Source organism: Musa acuminata, chromosome BXJ2-1, assembly GCF_036884655.1.
Source record: "Musa acuminata AAA Group cultivar baxijiao chromosome BXJ2-1, Cavendish_Baxijiao_AAA, whole genome shotgun sequence".
In the NCBI taxonomy this organism is placed as follows: Eukaryota; Viridiplantae; Streptophyta; class Magnoliopsida; order Zingiberales; family Musaceae; genus Musa; species Musa acuminata.
Genome location: NC_088338.1, coordinates 3,868,509 through 3,886,525, shown reverse-complemented (window position 1 = coordinate 3,886,525; position 18,017 = coordinate 3,868,509). Strand labels below are relative to the sequence as shown.

Genomic DNA, 18,017 nt, shown 5'->3' with positions numbered 1-18,017 from the left:
ACCAAATATTAGGCAACTTAATGAGAGATATTTCTCTGTCAATATCATACTGAAATGAAATATTTATTTGATGCTTCATCATCTTCCAATACAAAATGGCATGTCAGTCAGATCCCTTGTCATATTTTAATTGATTGTTCAATATAACTTTATATTATGTTCATATTACTTGCTCAATCTACAAGTAGTTTCACTTAATTCTTTTAGATAAGACAACATCTTATATATATATATATATATATATATATATATATATATATATATATATATATATATATATATATATATATATATATATATATATATATATATATATATATATATATATATCACGTGTAATGCTCGTGCAATGCTCGTGCGGTGTATTATATTGGACCGTTAGTGGAGCAGTAGACGAATGCTACTATCTGTGCGGGACTCACACCCGTGCTCTGGTCCGTGCATCGAATCCCTTGGCTCGGGCAGGGCATCCACAAAACCCTCCCCTCGGCTAAACCTCTCCGACCTTACCGATCCCTCGCCGACTTCTCCCCATCGATAGATCCATCGACGACAATGGGTACTTCGGTTCAGGTGACGCCTCTCTGCGGGGTCTACAGCGAGAACCCGTTGTGCTACTTGCTCTCCATCGATGGGTTCAACTTCCTAATGGACTGCGGATGGAACGACCACTTCGATCCAAACCTCCTCCAACCCCTCTCCAGGTATGATTTAATGTCGTCACTTCTCCTCCTAGGGTTCTCCCGCATTCTTTCTGATGGATTTCTAAGCATGTATTGTGGTCGGGAGAACTTCGTGATCAAATGTTCAAAGTAACGTTGCGGGATCCCCAGTTTAATTAAGGGACTGAGAGGTCTTTTACGTTCTAGGGATTTTTTGATGCACTTCAGATGCATCTAAAACTGAAAGTTGAAAGACTTTAAGGGCCTGAAATATCTGAGCTAAAACAAGGAGAAGAATAGCAAGAGGAATGTGAAACTGGCTTCGCCTACATAGTTGCTAAGGGGTCCATTGTATTACTCATAATCCCTTCGCCAATTTAGGGCATATATATCTTTCCAAGAAGGTGTCTTTCACACTAAAACATGTTTGTTCTTTCAGTGGTATCATGTCTTTTAAGATACATATTTGGATTTACTACAGTCAAAAGGTACTTCCCTCTGTGATAACTTTCAGTTCTTAATTTCAACTTCAGAAACACCAAATTCGGCATTATGCTTTTCCGAGCTCTAAATGTTGGCCAGACTTAAATGTGAGGACATCTTGTGACACCTTGAAAGGAATAGAAAGTTTAGTGACTCTCTTAGACTTGTATTTTACAAGATTTTAAGAGAAGTATATCTAGGTATATATAGGCCTTTATGACAAGTATGATGACTTAGTGCTACTTATAGCAGCAGATTTGGCACTGGTAGACTTATATATGGCTACTCATCCCATTGTTGTGTTGAAAGAGTAGGACCATGATGTTTCTAGGTCCATAAAATAGCAACATAACTAATAACAGCTGAAATGCTGATTTTGTAGCCTTCTGTCCAATTGGAGGTCACACGAATAAATATAAGTTCATTCCAGGGATCCTACTAGTGGTATTGCAAATACATTGACAACCAAAATATGTAAGAGGGGTATAGGAGAAAGAGACTAAGAATGTTTTTGCCTGTCTGTGTTCTTTGTAGGTGTGTATGTGACGGAGGGGTTCGCTGACCATTATAATACCCCTAAAGATTACATAAAGGGGTTTGCTGATTCTAACTAAGATTTTATAATGATGTAATGGTAAGGTTGTTTCTTTACAACCTGAGTGAGACGGATTTGAATTGTGGAAACAACCTATCTACTCATAAGGGTAAGGCCATGCATATTGACCTTTTTAGATCTCGCATTAGCCAGAGCCGTGCATTGGGTTTGCCCTTCATAGACTTTTCTTTTGAAACATACAATCTTTAACTGTAGTGCATTACAGGAATCGATCCTAGAGGAACCTTGACATATAGATGAGCTTATTAGTGAGATTAGGTTCTCCTATTATTCATTTATAACAGAGTCTACCAATTCAACAAACACAAAGATAGGAGCCAATTAATGGGATCTCTAGGATCTAGGTCGAAACAAACATAACAAAAGGAGGTAGACCCAACATCTTAAACAATTATTTCAATTAACTCAACCCAATGTCCATAACTTTGATGCATCATGATCATAGATTTCCTAATTTGTATGTGGCAGGTGTAACCTGTGCAAATGTGATAGAATTCTTTTTGGGACACTGAGTTGTATGGTGTTTATTCTGAAAGTTTTCTTTTTGTAGTAATAGTCTGGAAATTGTCAAAGAAAATCAACAAAAACCTCATTAATGTGCTGTAGCTTGTTGCAGAGGCTGGCTTATTGTTCTATTCTGGATTGTCTCTTAGCTGTATTGGAGCATGATCATCTGTATTCAATGAGAAAGAACAAAGACATGTTAGCTTCTACAATTTAGTAGTTTAAAACTTCTGCAAGTGATTGTTAAATGACAAAGTGAATCGATAGAATGTATCAATATAATATTTTAGCCAAATCATTAAAAATACATTTTTTTTGTGCAATTACTAAAATTTAAATTTGTCATTGATTTCAATTATCAGTGTATATAGTGCTTGAATAAGACTAAAATTCTTCCCACTTAGTATTTTCAGCCATGCTACCATCTCTTTTTTGTTTTCTGGCTAAAATAAAGAAGTATGACGTTTATTTCTTATAAACCAGAGGTTTCTTGTTCTTAGATCCTGGGAAGATGGATTCTTGCTTTCAATTAACTGTGTGACATTTGTGGAAAATTAAGTAATTTGACTATTCTAATTATTTTTAGCCCAACTCAACCTCTTTGGTGATTTCAGAATAAGAAGTTACTGCTTCAAAAACCAAATAGTTTCACAGAGATTAGTTTTCTTATGAGACCTGGAGAGAAGAAAAGAGAATAGTACTTGAAGCTCAGGAGTTAACAGCCTTGTGAATTAAAAAGCTAAACATGTGTTGGAATGTAAATCAACATAAAGATATCTGGAAAAACATACAACATAAAGTTTTTGCAATTTTATTTTTACAATGTTTCTTGTACATTTGCACATGACAAAATAGCTACACTATTTTTTGTCCATCTTTGGAACGTTGTTTGCTATTTTCCTGAGACCCTAAAGATGATTGTGGTTCTACTCACTAGAAAATGTTGCCTGAGAATGCAGGGTATCAACAAAAGTAGATGCTGTCTTACTTTCACATCCGGATGTTCTTCATCTAGGTGCTTTGCCATATGCCATGAAGCATCTTGGGTTAACTTCTCCAGTTTATTCAACAGAGCCTGTATATAGACTTGGTCTTTTGACCATGTACGATCACTACCTTTCCCGAAGAGTAAGTGCTCTCTCCAGATCAGAGATTTATTATCCACTACATCTCATAATGTCTCATCGATAGCTTCCTAAAATGTGCAGATCGTAGTTAAGAGGGTTGTTTCCTCCTTTTTGTGAAAAAAAAGATCAAATGTCTCAGTTTTTTCACTAAGAAAAACATTTTTGGTGGCTATGCCTATATCTATTTTTATTATCTCCGAATGTGATGTCTACTAGAAAAGGATGCCTGTATAATAAAGTTCCATGTTTGTCTGTTTGAATAACATGCTTCTTATGCATGCTCTTTATAAGTGAATGAATACTCATTAGTTTAGATAATAATTTTGTCTTTGAATATGCTAAGTTAAAGAGTGTTGTAATATGATTCAGTACTTAGCATGTTAGAACTATGGGTGCCTATTAGTTTGACTTGAGTTCCATGTCTATGCATTGACATTATACAATAATATCATTGTACAATTTTATGTCTCTATTTGTTACATTACGAGATTCTGAAACATAGAGTTCCCTGAAGCAGTGTTGTAAAAACATGAAAAGAGGTGAAACCATATCCTGTATCATTTGGGGCCTGGAAGCTTCACAAAGGCATGCTAAAGTTACAATCTTTGTGGCTTGTGCACTTTGACTAATGGCTCATGTGATGAAAGATGCTTGTTTTATTAGTTTTCCTTTATCCCTTCTTAGACTATGAAAAATATTCATGTTATCTATAAAGGCATACAAATTACTTGCCAGAGCCATTTGTGAAGGTCAAGTGTCTGAGGGAAAAAGTGAGGTTATAATTCCAACTTTAACATGATTTCTTTCTCTTCCTTTCTATTCTTCTCCTTGTCTTAATGTCCAGTTGCTGATTTTTGTACTTCTTTTCCTTTTGTTTCTTGTTCTCTTACTTCTTTTTCTACCCATCCCATCTTCCTCTTCCTAATTGCAAATCACCCTTTGTTATTGTTTTTTTGGTTCTTCTTGATGCTCTATCCTCAAATGCTGCAGCTATGCCTGTCACCACTTGCCAGTATGTACCATGCCAATGTGATCCTTTGGTATACATGCTAAGTGTGGAGGCATGCCAACAAAGAAATTTGATGTAAGGCACTTCTGATGCATAATACATGAGGTAATGTACAATACTCAAGAGTATAGAGGCACACTTGTATTCACTGTCAAAATCAGTATCTTCTTTGTACATGCTACATAGCATTCTTGCATTTTCAGAAACTTCCGAGCATGCAGATGGAGTGCTTGCAAAACCTTTGAATGGTACTGTCTCAAGTTCAAAATTAATATTAAGAATCTCCTGTAGTGACAGAGATGTAAGATTCCTTTATTTACAAGACTCATTCATAATAGTTAAATTCATTAGCTTCATGATGTATGATGAGTGGTAACAGATTTTTTTCTTGATAATAGAAGAACCAAAAAGAGAGTAATTGAAAAATAATAGGAAGACAAAGGGAAAACTACCAAACTTGCTCATGCACAAGGAGTGAACCCCTAGGATGAAAGCCTAGCACCTCCGCACGTTTGACTCGCGGATGATGGAATTATACCATCGGAAACATAATTGTGGGCTCGCACCATTCACACATAAGGTGGGAAAAAACATGATTCTTTGATTCATCTGTAATCCATGCATTACAATGTTCTATCCCCTTTTTATAGGCTCAAGTACAAGAATAAAAAGGAAATTACAGAAATAAGAAAAATTACAATGACATCAAATCAAATATATGATTTGTTCTTTCCTTCGAAGAAGATAATATTCTTGACTTGATTTGAAGGACAACCTTCGTTTGTTTGATGATATTATTTATTGATAGACTTCCATATTTGTAGGGATGAATTTTTAAAATCTTCCATCAAGATTTGCAATTTTCAATCAATAACGAATTTGATTTCTTCCACTCTTTTCTGCATTTGTTTCATTTTTCTTCACCTTGAGTAGATGTTATCATCTGACAACTTATGACATATGCAAAATACCTCTAACTAATAAAATTTATTCAAATAACATATAAACTAAATGGCTCCTGCATCACTTCAGTTTTCCTTCACTAATTGATGAAGGAAACAAATATGGTTGATGAGTTTTTGTGGACACTTGTTACTCCTGTCTGCAAGAAGAAATAAATCTTAATAGATAATTTGTCTATGCCATATTTTTCCATAGGTTTATCTGATATGTGATTTCAACATACATACAACAAAGCTAATTCAGAAAAAAGGAAAAGAAATTTGATGTTGTTTATGTTTGGGGTCTATTGCTTGTTTGATATGACTTTCCTGCATGATGTGCAATATTAACATGCCAAAGTTTTCCTTTCTTGATCTCTTTTTTTTTTACATGTTTATCTTTTGAATCTCAATATTGTATTCCCTGCTACATGTTAAGCACTTTTGGTCTTGTTTGCAGCTGTTAATTCTATTAGTTATACGTTTCCCTTTTACTCATTTGCAGCAAATCTCGGATTTTGACTTGTTCACGCTGGATGACATTGATACTGCCTTCCAAAATGTTACTAGGCTCACATACTCCCAGAGTTGTCATCTTTCTGGTATTAATCAAAACAGTTTTATGTTCAACCTTATGAATGGAAGAGATGTCACTGATATGTTTGGTTATAGATAAAGGAGAGGGTATTGTTATTGCTCCCCATGTGACGGGACATCTTCTGGGAGGTACAGTCTGGAAGATAACAAAGGATGGGGAGGATGTGGTCTATGCTGTTGACTTTAATCATCGGAAAGAGCGGTAATATGGTGCATTCTCTTGATTCTTGTGTGAAATAAAGATATAGGCAAAACAGTTTTTGGAGTATAAATTAGCTAACTGATTTAGTTTGTTAGTCACTTGAACGGCACTGTTCTGGAGTCTTTTGTGCGGCCAGCTGTTCTGATAACAGATGCTTATAATGCTTTGAACAATCAGCTCTACAAACGTCAAAGGGATCAAGAGTTCATTGGTATCTTTCTCATCAATGCCACCTGATAGAATTATCTTCTTTTATAGTTCGCTATACACCATCTGAAGTGGTAGTACTTGAAAGTTGAAACCTAGTTTGTGATTAAAGCAAAAAATGGGGACATATTCATTTTTCATATTTTTGTATTTCTTTCGAGTTAATTGCTACATTCTTCCTTTTAAACACGCGTTAAAGTTGCTTTCAATTTTTACTAGTGAAATAGTCTTGAAAATGCACTACTATGAGGTGTGGTATCTACCAGTCCATAATTTCTGGAATGACTGGTCTGATGATGTTTGAACATGTTGTATTCATGATAGCCCAGATATGCAATACATTCTAGAGGTAAAATACCAGCTTTAGGTGATTTGGTGTGAATAACTATTATTGTATGTATGTGGCCCTTATTGATCGAAGTTTAAATATTGTACATGTTAAACAATTTCTGGAACGATTGGTCTGATGATGTTTGAACATGTTATATTCATGATAGCCCAGACATGCAATACACTCTAGAGGTAAAAAATCAACTTTAGGTGATTTGGTGTGAATCCCTATTATTGTATTTATGTGGCCCTTATTGATCGAACTTTAAATATGGTACATGTTAAACAATTTTCTTGCAACTCGTGGCCTGTCACTTTTGTCATTTCCTATATAATAATTCCTTGATCTACTTAAATATTTTTCTAAGGTAATCTATTTCTCTTTTTACTTCAGAGGCAATACTAAAGGCCCTGAGGGCAGATGGAAATGTACTGCTTCCAGTTGAGACCGCAGGAAGAGCACTGGAACTTATTTTGATATTGGAACATGTTAGTCACTCTTTCGAATTCCTATTGTCTATCTGCTTTAGTTTGACGGTTTTTTAACATCCAATGTTGTGTGAGTGCAGTATTGGGCACAGCAGCATTTAAGTTTTCCTATTTTCTTTCTGACAAATGTGGCCACGAGTACAATTGACTATGTGAAGAGTTTCCTTGAGTGGATGAGTGATTCTATTGCAAAATCATTCGAACATACTCGTGATAATGCCTTCTTATTGAAGTAAGCTTTCTTTTAGATCATGGAACCAAATTTGTCATTAGTTGTTGAAAATTGATCTGCATGTAATACATTCATCTTTAATCATGTTATCCTTCTGGTCCAGTTCTCTGTGGTAAAATTTTCTACGATAACACATGCATGAATGTACATGAGATTTTTTAATACCATGTTTTAAATATGCTGCTACAATCTTCTACTTAGCAAACAATAAGAGGAGTAAAGGCTAAGTACATTATGATGTTCTAAACTTTATCATTCTCCTTTTATAGAAATATGAATTGTGACACCATGTTTGCTATATTTGAAAAATAGAGGAGTTTGTGACTCTGTAAGAAAATTAATAAATAATATACTACTTGGCACTATTTGTCTGACCAAAAGATACAAGCTTATGATTAAATAGAGAAGGTGAAATAAGAGGTTTAACACATCAATTATGCCAAGGTTTCAGGATCGAGATCGGCCAAGACTGATGTGGTTGAGATTGGCTGAATTGAGTTTGTTGGGCTGGGAGCAGCCAAGAATATAGGGATGATAAAAAAATGAAAAATCATTAACATTAGCAAAAAAACATTAATTTGTGATTGAAAAACATGTTACAGATGATTTTTTGCCTTCATATTCTATAAGATCTCCAGATTTATAGAAATATAAAAGATAATGATGAAGAATAATGGAGATAACCTTTTAGAAAATAACTATGATATATGTATTATGAATTAAATATTATACATGTCATGCAAATATAGTATTGTAATAAGTTACATGCACATTGTGGCATCACATAATGAATGACAAATAAAAAATAATGTTCTTTTAGAAGAGAGCACTTGTTAGATTCATGATTTCTTCCTCATCTCATGGCATCTCCACTCTCTATCATGTCTATATTCCCTTTCAGATTAGTCAATTTTATCTGAATTCTAGCATTAAGCTGAATAATTGGACAAAATCAGATTGGTCATGGTCGATACCAATCTGGATCAGGTGATTTATTTTAGAATCGGCTGATATGGTGAACTATGATTTGTGCCTTGTAATTTTCTGTAATATGGATGCAATAACATCCAATTGAAGATTAATTCCTGAGTATTCAAGTTGATTAAAGATTCATCATCGTGGGCTTGCTAATTGGTCTTGTTTCTTACTGTTTGAATGAATTAAGATCAGAAAATAACCAAAAATGAAAGTGATTAGTTGAGAACTATTTCTTATAAATAGATATGATTGTTTATCTGGAAGATAAGTCAAGCCAAGCATCCGAAAGATAGCTTCTAATAAGTTTCCTGATGGAACCTATTTCTGATTGCAAATACTTGCTTAAAGTACAAAACCTTCATAAAATTTAACAGATCGAATATATGTGCTATTGTTTAATGATATATAAATGGGAGGAGGAAGTATTATTTAGAGATTTTAGATGTTTTTTATGTTTTATTTAATACATTCCCTTTCTCATGAAAACTATAAATTTAGAGAGGTAAGTTAACAATATAACCTCAGTTGATAAGTGCAATGAGTAATTCTTTTCTCTTATAAAGTCGGTTACCATGTAGATGTCACCATAGAAAAGAAACCAATCTCCAATATTCCATGGTAGATATTTTTTTTTCTCCTTATGAAAGGTTCTTCCAAACTGAATAGAAAATTCATTTATAAAATATAGAAGATGGAATATAATGCTATGTTTTAATCACATTTGAAAGCGGTGATAGTTTAGACATAAATTGTTCTGGTTATTAACATTTCTTTGCCATTATGTTTTGGAGTGGTTAAATTGATAGGGAGCTTTATGACATTTCTTGGTGAACGTATGACTGCAACAATAATAGTGGTGGTAATGCAAGATGGAAGCGAGGATGATGGTGATGGTCATGATGCTGCAGTTTTTAGAAATATATGCTGATGTGCTAGTGAGGTTGGTGGTGGTTGTGGTGATAAAGGAGGTTGCCTTTGATGTTCTAAATATTAAAAAAAAGAGTTTTAAGAAATATTTAAAATTTATTACAGTTTAAGAAGCAATAAAAAGAAAACCATCAGACATATTTTGTTTCAGAATCAGTGCTTCTTAATTATGACATATGAGTATAAAAAAGAGATGAGAATAGTTGTACTAAAGGGGGACTTAGCATTGCTATTAACTTTCTACTTCTCATTAGATGCTTTTTTAGACAGTCTTGTCTTTTCTTGTGGCCTCCACCCGGAAGTTAAGTAGAAACACCCAAAATGTTTCAGTTTCTTGAATAATGTGTTCCCAATTGATTTTAACAAGTTGATCCAGGAACTGGGTATTTATTTTGGATTGTCATGCCTTATTTTCTTACAAACATAACAAACAAAAGGATGGGCAAATTACTTCATAATTGGAATAAGGAATTTTTTTACACTGTAGAAATTGAACTGAGATAAGGACATGTAGCAGATGATTTTGAGAGAATCTTTTGTTGACAACAGTCTTTAAGAGTCTCATACTAGATCCTTTTGTTTTGAACAAAACATATTGTGCATTATTATTAGGAGTCTAATACTTCTAAGCTCTAACCATATTCAGCTAATTCTAGATCAATGAACCTAACCATTATTATCTAGAAATTATTCTCTTTAGCATAAATATAGTTTTGAGTTAACAATTGATGCTGATGTCAAGTCATTATTGTGCATGGATTATTTGGAGAGGTCCGACTCATTAAAGTTCCTGGATTTGCTACCTGAACTTGAAAACCTTATTATGCTCATAGCCTGTGGATGGCTAGTATCCAAATTCTAAATTTTCAATGTCAATCTGGTGGTTATTTTTTACTCTTAGGGTTGCATTTTTAACTGTATATCTGAGAGGAGAATTAGTTTTGGACCTCGGTGAGTTTTCAATCATGCTAGTGACCAGTGACCTTGTTATTAGTGCTGTGGTTATATTCATCAGTACATAACACTTCACTTCATTACCATTTAGGATTTAATTGGATCACTTGTAGATGGAAATTTTGAACCTTTTTTTACGATAGTTGTTATTGATCCCTTATGCAAGAAGATGATGGACATGAATATAGGACTGAAGGCAGGGCATATAAACAGAGTTAATTAAATCCCTAATAGTTCTCTTTCTTCTTAAACTTCCATTCAATATTTTTCGACTGATGAACCCGTTTAACTCACCTTTGTCAACCGCATTCACATATTCATTGTTGACAGAAAATGTATGTGTATAAGGAAGACTTGTGGTTTGTTTTTAATCTAGCAATACACTTGACTTTTCCAGAGACAGGGAACATATGCTTTGCTAGGTCACCCACTGTTTGGCCGTCTTGTCACGGACTTAGCTAGTTTTGCCTAAGTCATGCGGCACCCTTGTGTGTCCGTCCGCAAAGGTCAGCCTCCCCGAAACCTCCCATGGTCCCTTAGGACCTACAAAAGAGAAAACGGGTTAGAGAAAGCGCTTCACTCGGGATCCACAAGCAAACATTTCCGAAAACACTTCATAGATAATGCAAATTACAAACAGACTTTACAAGCTTTGAACGGTTGCACAACAAAGGGTCAAAATGGTCCACTACAGACCGAATATCTCTCACAAGTGTCCACATGACATAACCTATCTCTCACAAGTGTCCACATGACATAACATTTATTTATAAGCCTAAGAAGACCATCAAACCCAACTAAAATGAGGCTGTGAAGCTTTCGACCGTTCCTCTACATGCTGTGCAAAGCATGAACAAACAAAAAGACACGGACATACATAAGTATTACATTAAATATCCTGTTTAGAACTTTGTCTGTGACAGTTTGCCCAATACTGATGGCAGTCTGAGCACTTAATTGATATTGACTTGAAAAAGAGATTGTTTTGGTGTGCATTGTTCTTTGTCACATCAAATAAGGCATACAAAAAAACTAAAACATACAACACATATACAGCTTCATTTATAGAAGATTTTAGTTTATATTATAAGACTAAAATAGAATCGATGAGACAGACTATCATCTTTAATTTGTTTATTTTGTCAATTCAGCTAATGAGCAATAATAAATTTCAGCTTATAGCAGTTATACTTTTTTAATAGTTTCTAATATCTTTTACTTATAGGCATGTCAACCTTATAATCAATAAGAGTGAGCTTGAGAAAATTGCTGAGGTTCCAAAGGTATGTTTTTCTATTAATTGTCCAGTGGATGATTTCTATTCAGAGAGGAAGTTAATGTGCCTTTTCTAGGTTGTTCTAGCATCGATGGCCAGTTTGGAGGTAGGTTTCTCACATGACATATTTGTTGAATGGGCAACTGAAGCAAAGAACCTGGTGCTTTTCACTGAAAAAGGCCAGGTACATTGTCTTGACCACTGCAGACTGTTGATTATTGTGTGCTTTATTGCTGGTTTTACAAAAAGTTCCAGCAAGATTGAATATACTGGGTTAGTAGGATAGGTAATTGTGATATCAAAGAGTTGAATGATTCTTGACTGTTCTACTAATTTGATGCTTGTTTTGCTACTTTATGCATATTTTTGTCACATGTTTTTTCAGTTGAATTTCTAATTATGCACATATATGGTTTTGTATGTTGCATAATCTCTGACTTCCAAGTTCTATAAATCGCTGACTTGCATATGTTGTATTTGTAATTCTTTGCTTTCCCTATTATATTTCAGTTTGGCACACTTGCTCGCATGCTACAAGTTGATCCACCTCCCAAAGCCGTAAAGGTTACTTTGAGCAAGAGGGTTCCTTTAGTTGGTGATGAGTTAAAAGCTTATGAAGAAGAGCAAAATCGAATAAAAAAAGAAGAAGCCTTGAAAGTTACTCTCAGCAAAGAGGAGGAACTAAGGGCATCTCATGGATCAGATGCTAATGTAGCTGATCCAATGGTGATTGATGTTAGCTCATCACATATTTCCAGTGGTATGGCTATCTTAATTCTGCAATTATTGTTCATCCCCCTTTATCCTTTTGTCAAGTACTGTAATCTGTCTTATGTCTAGCCAATATTATTTATTTGTATGGATGTTCATTGTTACATGCACTCTAACCTTTGGTAAATATCTGTTTTGATATTGGAGGTGACTGCATTTGCATCTGAACTATGGTGCAGCAGGAAGATTCTTATGCAATTTTATATTCTCAGCAAGTACTAGAGATTATTAGCTAGTGTATCTTTTTGTCTCCATTGCCTATATATATATATATACTAGATCTATAAATTACATGAAATGCCACTGATAGTGATTGGTAAAAAACTTCAAACATGTTAAAAGTTGATTCTAAATAATGTAAAGTGGCTGTTTTGAAGTCATCAAACAATCTGTACTCTGTACCCATAGTCCGGTTTGGCTCTTACCTAAATCTTCTGTCAGTAGGTACTAGACACCAGATTCAATGGGTTGTCATATTTTCAAGGTTTTTATTGGATCTGCAGCAAGCTATATTAATTTCAGATCTTGTTATTTTGGGAGAAGTATTCGATGATGATCTGCTATGGTCATAGTGCATATGCAGTTGTCTTCATTATGCTCATACCACTATTATTCCGTTCTTATGTAGGACTTAGGATCCTCTAACATGTGGTTTGTTTTGCAATGAACCTTTTAGCCTCTGGTTCACGTTCCAGTGGGCATCTGGACATTTTCATTGATGGATTTATCCCTCCGGCTACAAGTGTTGCCCCAATGTTTCCATTCTTCGAGACAAAAGCTGAATGGGATGACTATGGTGAGGTTATCAATCCTGATGACTACATAATGAAGGAAGAAGACCAGGATCAAACATTAATGCAGGTAAGTTTCAACAGATCAAGCAGGTTGGATAGGGGGTTATTTGGACAATTCTGAAAAATATTATCATATGCATCATCGTGTCAGCTCAGTGCATAAAATTTTTCATGTTCTTATTTTCTTCAATATTCTTGGTTTAGCTTTATAATTTTAATCTCTTTTTCTTGAACTTGATGTTGCATTCTTTCTTATTATAAGATTGCTTTATAACAACTAAGTTCCACTGGCTCATTTAAGTAGAAATATCTGGTTCTTTTCTGATTTTGACTTTTCAAGGTTTTTCTACTCATTGATTTCCTTCTAGATTTATGTCCTTATATCTCGAGTTAACTCTTTTGAATTTGACCATCTAAAGACTCTTTAATAAGAAAGTGTTATCATGACTTTCTTTTGTTGAATCTAATCGGCTTAGTTAACAGTTATGAGTTGGTTGAAGTAGTGACTCTCCTAATTTTGTGGCTTTAGTTTGTTGGTTACAATGATTACTTTGCTGTCTGTAGGGAGATCTCGATGGTAAACTCGAGGAAGGCTCAGCACATCTACTCCTTGATTCAGCTCCTTCTAAAGTCATTTCAAATGAAATAACGGTACACCCTCCTTACTGTTATTTAATTTATTAATTTATGTGTCTGGACATGCTATTTCACTAATAGTTCTGCATTTATGTGGTTAAAACTAGTAAGTCTTGATGGCCTTAGCATCTGACTGATGCTTTTCTTGATATTGTGGGAAAGAATGCGTGTAAGTTACCCAAAGTTGCATCCAGAACTTGTTTTCTTTTTTTTCCATTGTCGCAAACTATATTCCTTGTAGTTTTGAGGAGGCATGATCTTGAACCTAGTTTGTTTTTAATGAATAAAGTTCATCTCTTTGATGTGTTGGAGGAATTGATTTTAGCTTCATGGAACAATTGGATCCTTGGACATCTTGCTTCTATAACTATATATCTTATATATATAATCATTACCCAGATAGGCATTCTCTTTTTTTTCCTTTGTTGGAGTATACTTCTTCAGTTATGAATGATTGTGCTTTTTAAGAAGTTTGATGACCATATATGGAGTGTTTTCAAAATGGTTAACTAATTTGGTACGGAAGTTATTTGATAATAAATAAGACCATCAGACTATCTCTATCTAAGAAATGCTTTCATTCAAACAATAGGAGTAACTCCTATAGAAGATAAAACAAGAGAGGCTTATCTAAACATGAAGTTGATCACAGATAGTTGGGACATTACTATTTGTTATTGTTTCAAAATATTATTCTTGTTAGGGTTTTGAATCTATTTCTTCTAATTTTGTTTTTGGTGGCTTTTGCAAATTTTAGCCTTGTAACTTCTGTGTTTTTATCAACATGTTGCTTTTTCATGTTGATCATGGTATTGTGAAGAAGTTGACAAAGTGGGGATCAGTGCCAATAAATTAGAGGACTCCTGCTTTCTTAAACCCTAAAATAGGCTCAATAAACCAAGTTTGAAGATTTCTTCAAGTTTCATGATTTGACTCATGAAGTCATATAATGATTTCCCATACTGAGGCCTTCTTCTAGAGATGATTTTGTTGATTGCTCCTTTTATGATTCTGACTTCCATTCATGTAGATTACATATTGAAACTTTCTCTTGTTATTTCAGGTGCAAGTTAAGTGTGGATTGACTTATATGGATTTTGAAGGTCGGTCTGATGGACGCTCTGTTAAATCAATCATATCTCATGTGGCTCCCTTGAAACTTGTATGTCACAAAAGCTTTGAGAAACAAGTTTTATTTCTATCATTATCTAAGATCTTCATTTCATGATGTCATCATTTTCTGCTGCAATTTATTTTGTGTTCTCATTATGTACATTGGAAAAATTCAGTGACTAAAAGATTTATGAATTGTTATTTTAGGTTTTAGTACATGGATCAGCAGAAGCCACTGAGCATTTGAAACAACACTGCATAAAACATGTTTGCCCCCATGTTTATGCTCCGCATATTGAAGAAACAATTGATGTTACCTCTGATTTGTGTGCTTATAAGGTAAACATCCTGCATAAGTTTTTTTTTCTTTTCCAGGGTAGTGTGGATTTTTTATTTTATTTCTTTGTTTTGTTTTTTATTTTTATTTTTTTTGGGGTGGGGGAGGGGGGGAGGGGTGTAGTGCAAATTGTAGCTGATTATAGTTTATATAGAATCTCAAATCTAATGCTTTATTTGCTTTTCATATGAAAACAGGTGCAGCTTTCAGAGAGGCTAATGAGTAATGTTCTTCTTAAGAAGGTGAGGATGTCATATGCTATTCTGAGCCATTGTCCTTACCTTTCCTTAATACTAGTTAAGCATATTTTTTTGTCTTCCTGATGCTCAATGGTTTCAATCTTTGTGGTAAATGATGCTTTCAGGAAACTAAAGGCACTGAATACTTAAATTTGATTGAAATTGTATTAATCTTATTAATTTTTTGGGGGCAAAGTTAATAGCAGTTAAACTGATCCTGTTAGAACAGTAGCAGTTGTTGCTTGAGCTCACTGCATTGACTAAAAGAGGGTATGGTTCAGGTTAAAAACTAGGTCGCAGAGTTGTGTGCTTTCTGTTCATCATCTTGGGGAGAAAAATAAAATATTTGTTGGCAGTTGTCTGATAACATTGAACTTCCTCGACAGTGAATCTAAAAAGTGAATTCATCTCCTTTTTAGGAAGATGGAGGGTGACTTATTAAGAGTTTTTCTAGTTAAATATTTATTTCCTTTGGGCCGAGTTTTGAGTGAAAACAGAACTTGATGAGTCTGGGGCAACTATCCTGCTCTTTGATATCCTAGAGCTGGACGATCAAGTGTTAGTAACTTTGTGGGTTCTGTTACGTTATTTTGGGGATGATAAGCCGTTGTTTATATAAGGATAGTACACTGGACATGAATGTAAAATATGCTTTGTGGTTGTATGAAATGGGTGCATTCCTTTTTTGCGTATCTGTTCAAGTTCATTATCATGCAAATATATCGCTGCCTGCTTTATGGTAGATCTAAAAGTTGTGCTGCCTCATCAATCTCGAGTTTGACGACTTGTGAACATTCAGTGTCCACTTATCTTTAATGATTAATGCAATTAAATTCTCTGAAAATTGCTAACGCTTACAGCTGGGTGACTATGAGATTGCATGGGTTGATGCTGAAGTTGGAAAGACCAATGACATGCTCACTCTCCTTCCACTTTCTTCAGCTCCTCCAACCCACAAATCTGTTCTCATAGGAGACCTGAAACTGGCAGATTTCAAGCAGTTCCTTGCTAGCCAAGGTGTCCAGGTATACCCGTGCCCTTTTCTGTGACTTTGAGAAGAAAATTTGATGTGATGAATCTTGAAAAGTTTCCAGTCTGCCACCATATTACGATCGTAAAAGCCTCATAAATTGGGGATAAACCTATTATGGAAAATGCCACTCAGCCTCGGGTGCCTGACAACATGAATCCGCATAACCAACTGAAGTTTTTAAAGCATTTCTTGAGCCATTTTTCACTGTTATACCTCGAAACATTTTGCTTCAGGTAGAATTCACTGGGGGTGCCCTTCGCTGCGGCGAGCATGTAACTCTGCGCAAGATAAGTGATGCCAGCCAGAAGGTGAGCAACAAATCTTATCTTATGCGTTTGATGATTTGGTTCCGAAATCTAGTGACCTATTTAGACATCATGTGGTGAGCGCACAATTTATATGTTTCAAGTTTGAATTCAGCGCAAGAGAGTAAACTTATTAAAGAAATTAGTTAAAGAAAAGCCTTAACGTCAAAACCGAGCTGTGTGTAAGCCCTCAATTTTGTTCTTTTGACAACTTGAGTTTTGTTTTGCAGGGTGGGACTGGTGGTCAGCAAATTCTCATAGAAGGCCCATTGACAGAAGAGTACTACAAGATACGCAAGCATCTTTATTCCCAGTTCTACTTGCTGTAAGTTTGGCACGACTGAGTATGTTTCACAAGTAATGTATTCACAGTTTTACTTGTAATTCTTAGGAAATCGCTGCAGCATATGATCGATCTAATTTTGGTGATCATTCATGTTTAATCTCAATATAACATGTGGAATGAGTAATCTTGTGTGTAGAAAATCTTCTCAATTATTATTATTATTATTATCATTATCGTCATCGTCATCATCTCTTCATCATCATGTCGTTTTTATTTTTACCATTTTCTTCAACAATTTCTTTATTATCATCAACAATATTATTACAAAATCACCAATGACAATTTTGCATTAATTAAAACATTTCACTGGATATATAGAGAAATTTCATGGTGTGAGGGAAGGTTTTAAGTGAAAATAAAAATAAATTTCTTATTGTTAAAAAAAAGTCTTCCTTCATAACACATTAAACGACATTACCAACAATAATGAATAATTTATCAAATTATGTCTCTCATAATCTTTTTTACCTTATAATGTCAGTTATAATTATTTTTATTTGGGAGCTTCTCTTTGTTTTTTATACAAATATCAGTTTTGTCCATTGAATATGTTTGGACCAACGAATTGGTTCAAGTTAAATCCCTAATCCCTCTTCTCTATCTTTTGCTTTCATTGGTTCTTTCTCATGTCTCTTGTTTTTCGTTCATATAATATATAATAACAATAATAATAAAATTATAAGTCTAATTTTTTTTGGTCGATTATATAAATTTTTTATCATTATTGATATTAATAAAAAGTTATTTATTTAATTAAATTTAAAGTATTTAAATTTTTATTTATAGTTTCTAAAATCTTTTTAGGTACGTGTTCATATTATTTTAAAGCGTTATCTAGTTGTTTACAAATAAAAATATTTATTTTTTATAATAACTCTATAGATCTACATCTTGACAATATAAATTTTT

The 18,017-nt window shown here is 34.2% G+C and overlaps 1 protein-coding gene across 1 annotated transcript; it reads left to right on the top strand.

The window, feature by feature from the left end:
- The first annotated feature begins 419 nt into the window (after window positions 1–419).
- Window positions 420–17,287, top strand: LOC135598493 (cleavage and polyadenylation specificity factor subunit 2-like). Its single transcript, XM_065092343.1, has 18 exons — window positions 420–704; window positions 3,225–3,393; window positions 5,848–5,944; window positions 6,015–6,141; window positions 6,237–6,352; window positions 7,073–7,167; window positions 7,248–7,399; window positions 11,484–11,541; window positions 11,611–11,718; window positions 12,045–12,294; window positions 12,982–13,166; window positions 13,664–13,750; window positions 14,799–14,897; window positions 15,056–15,187; window positions 15,383–15,427; window positions 16,285–16,449; window positions 16,691–16,765; window positions 16,993–17,287. The coding sequence occupies exons 1-18, from the start codon at window positions 556–558 to the stop codon at window positions 17,089–17,091; spliced, it is 2,208 nt and encodes a 735-aa protein (XP_064948415.1). The 5' UTR covers window positions 420–555; the 3' UTR covers window positions 17,092–17,287.
- Window positions 17,288–18,017: the final 730 nt, after the last annotated feature.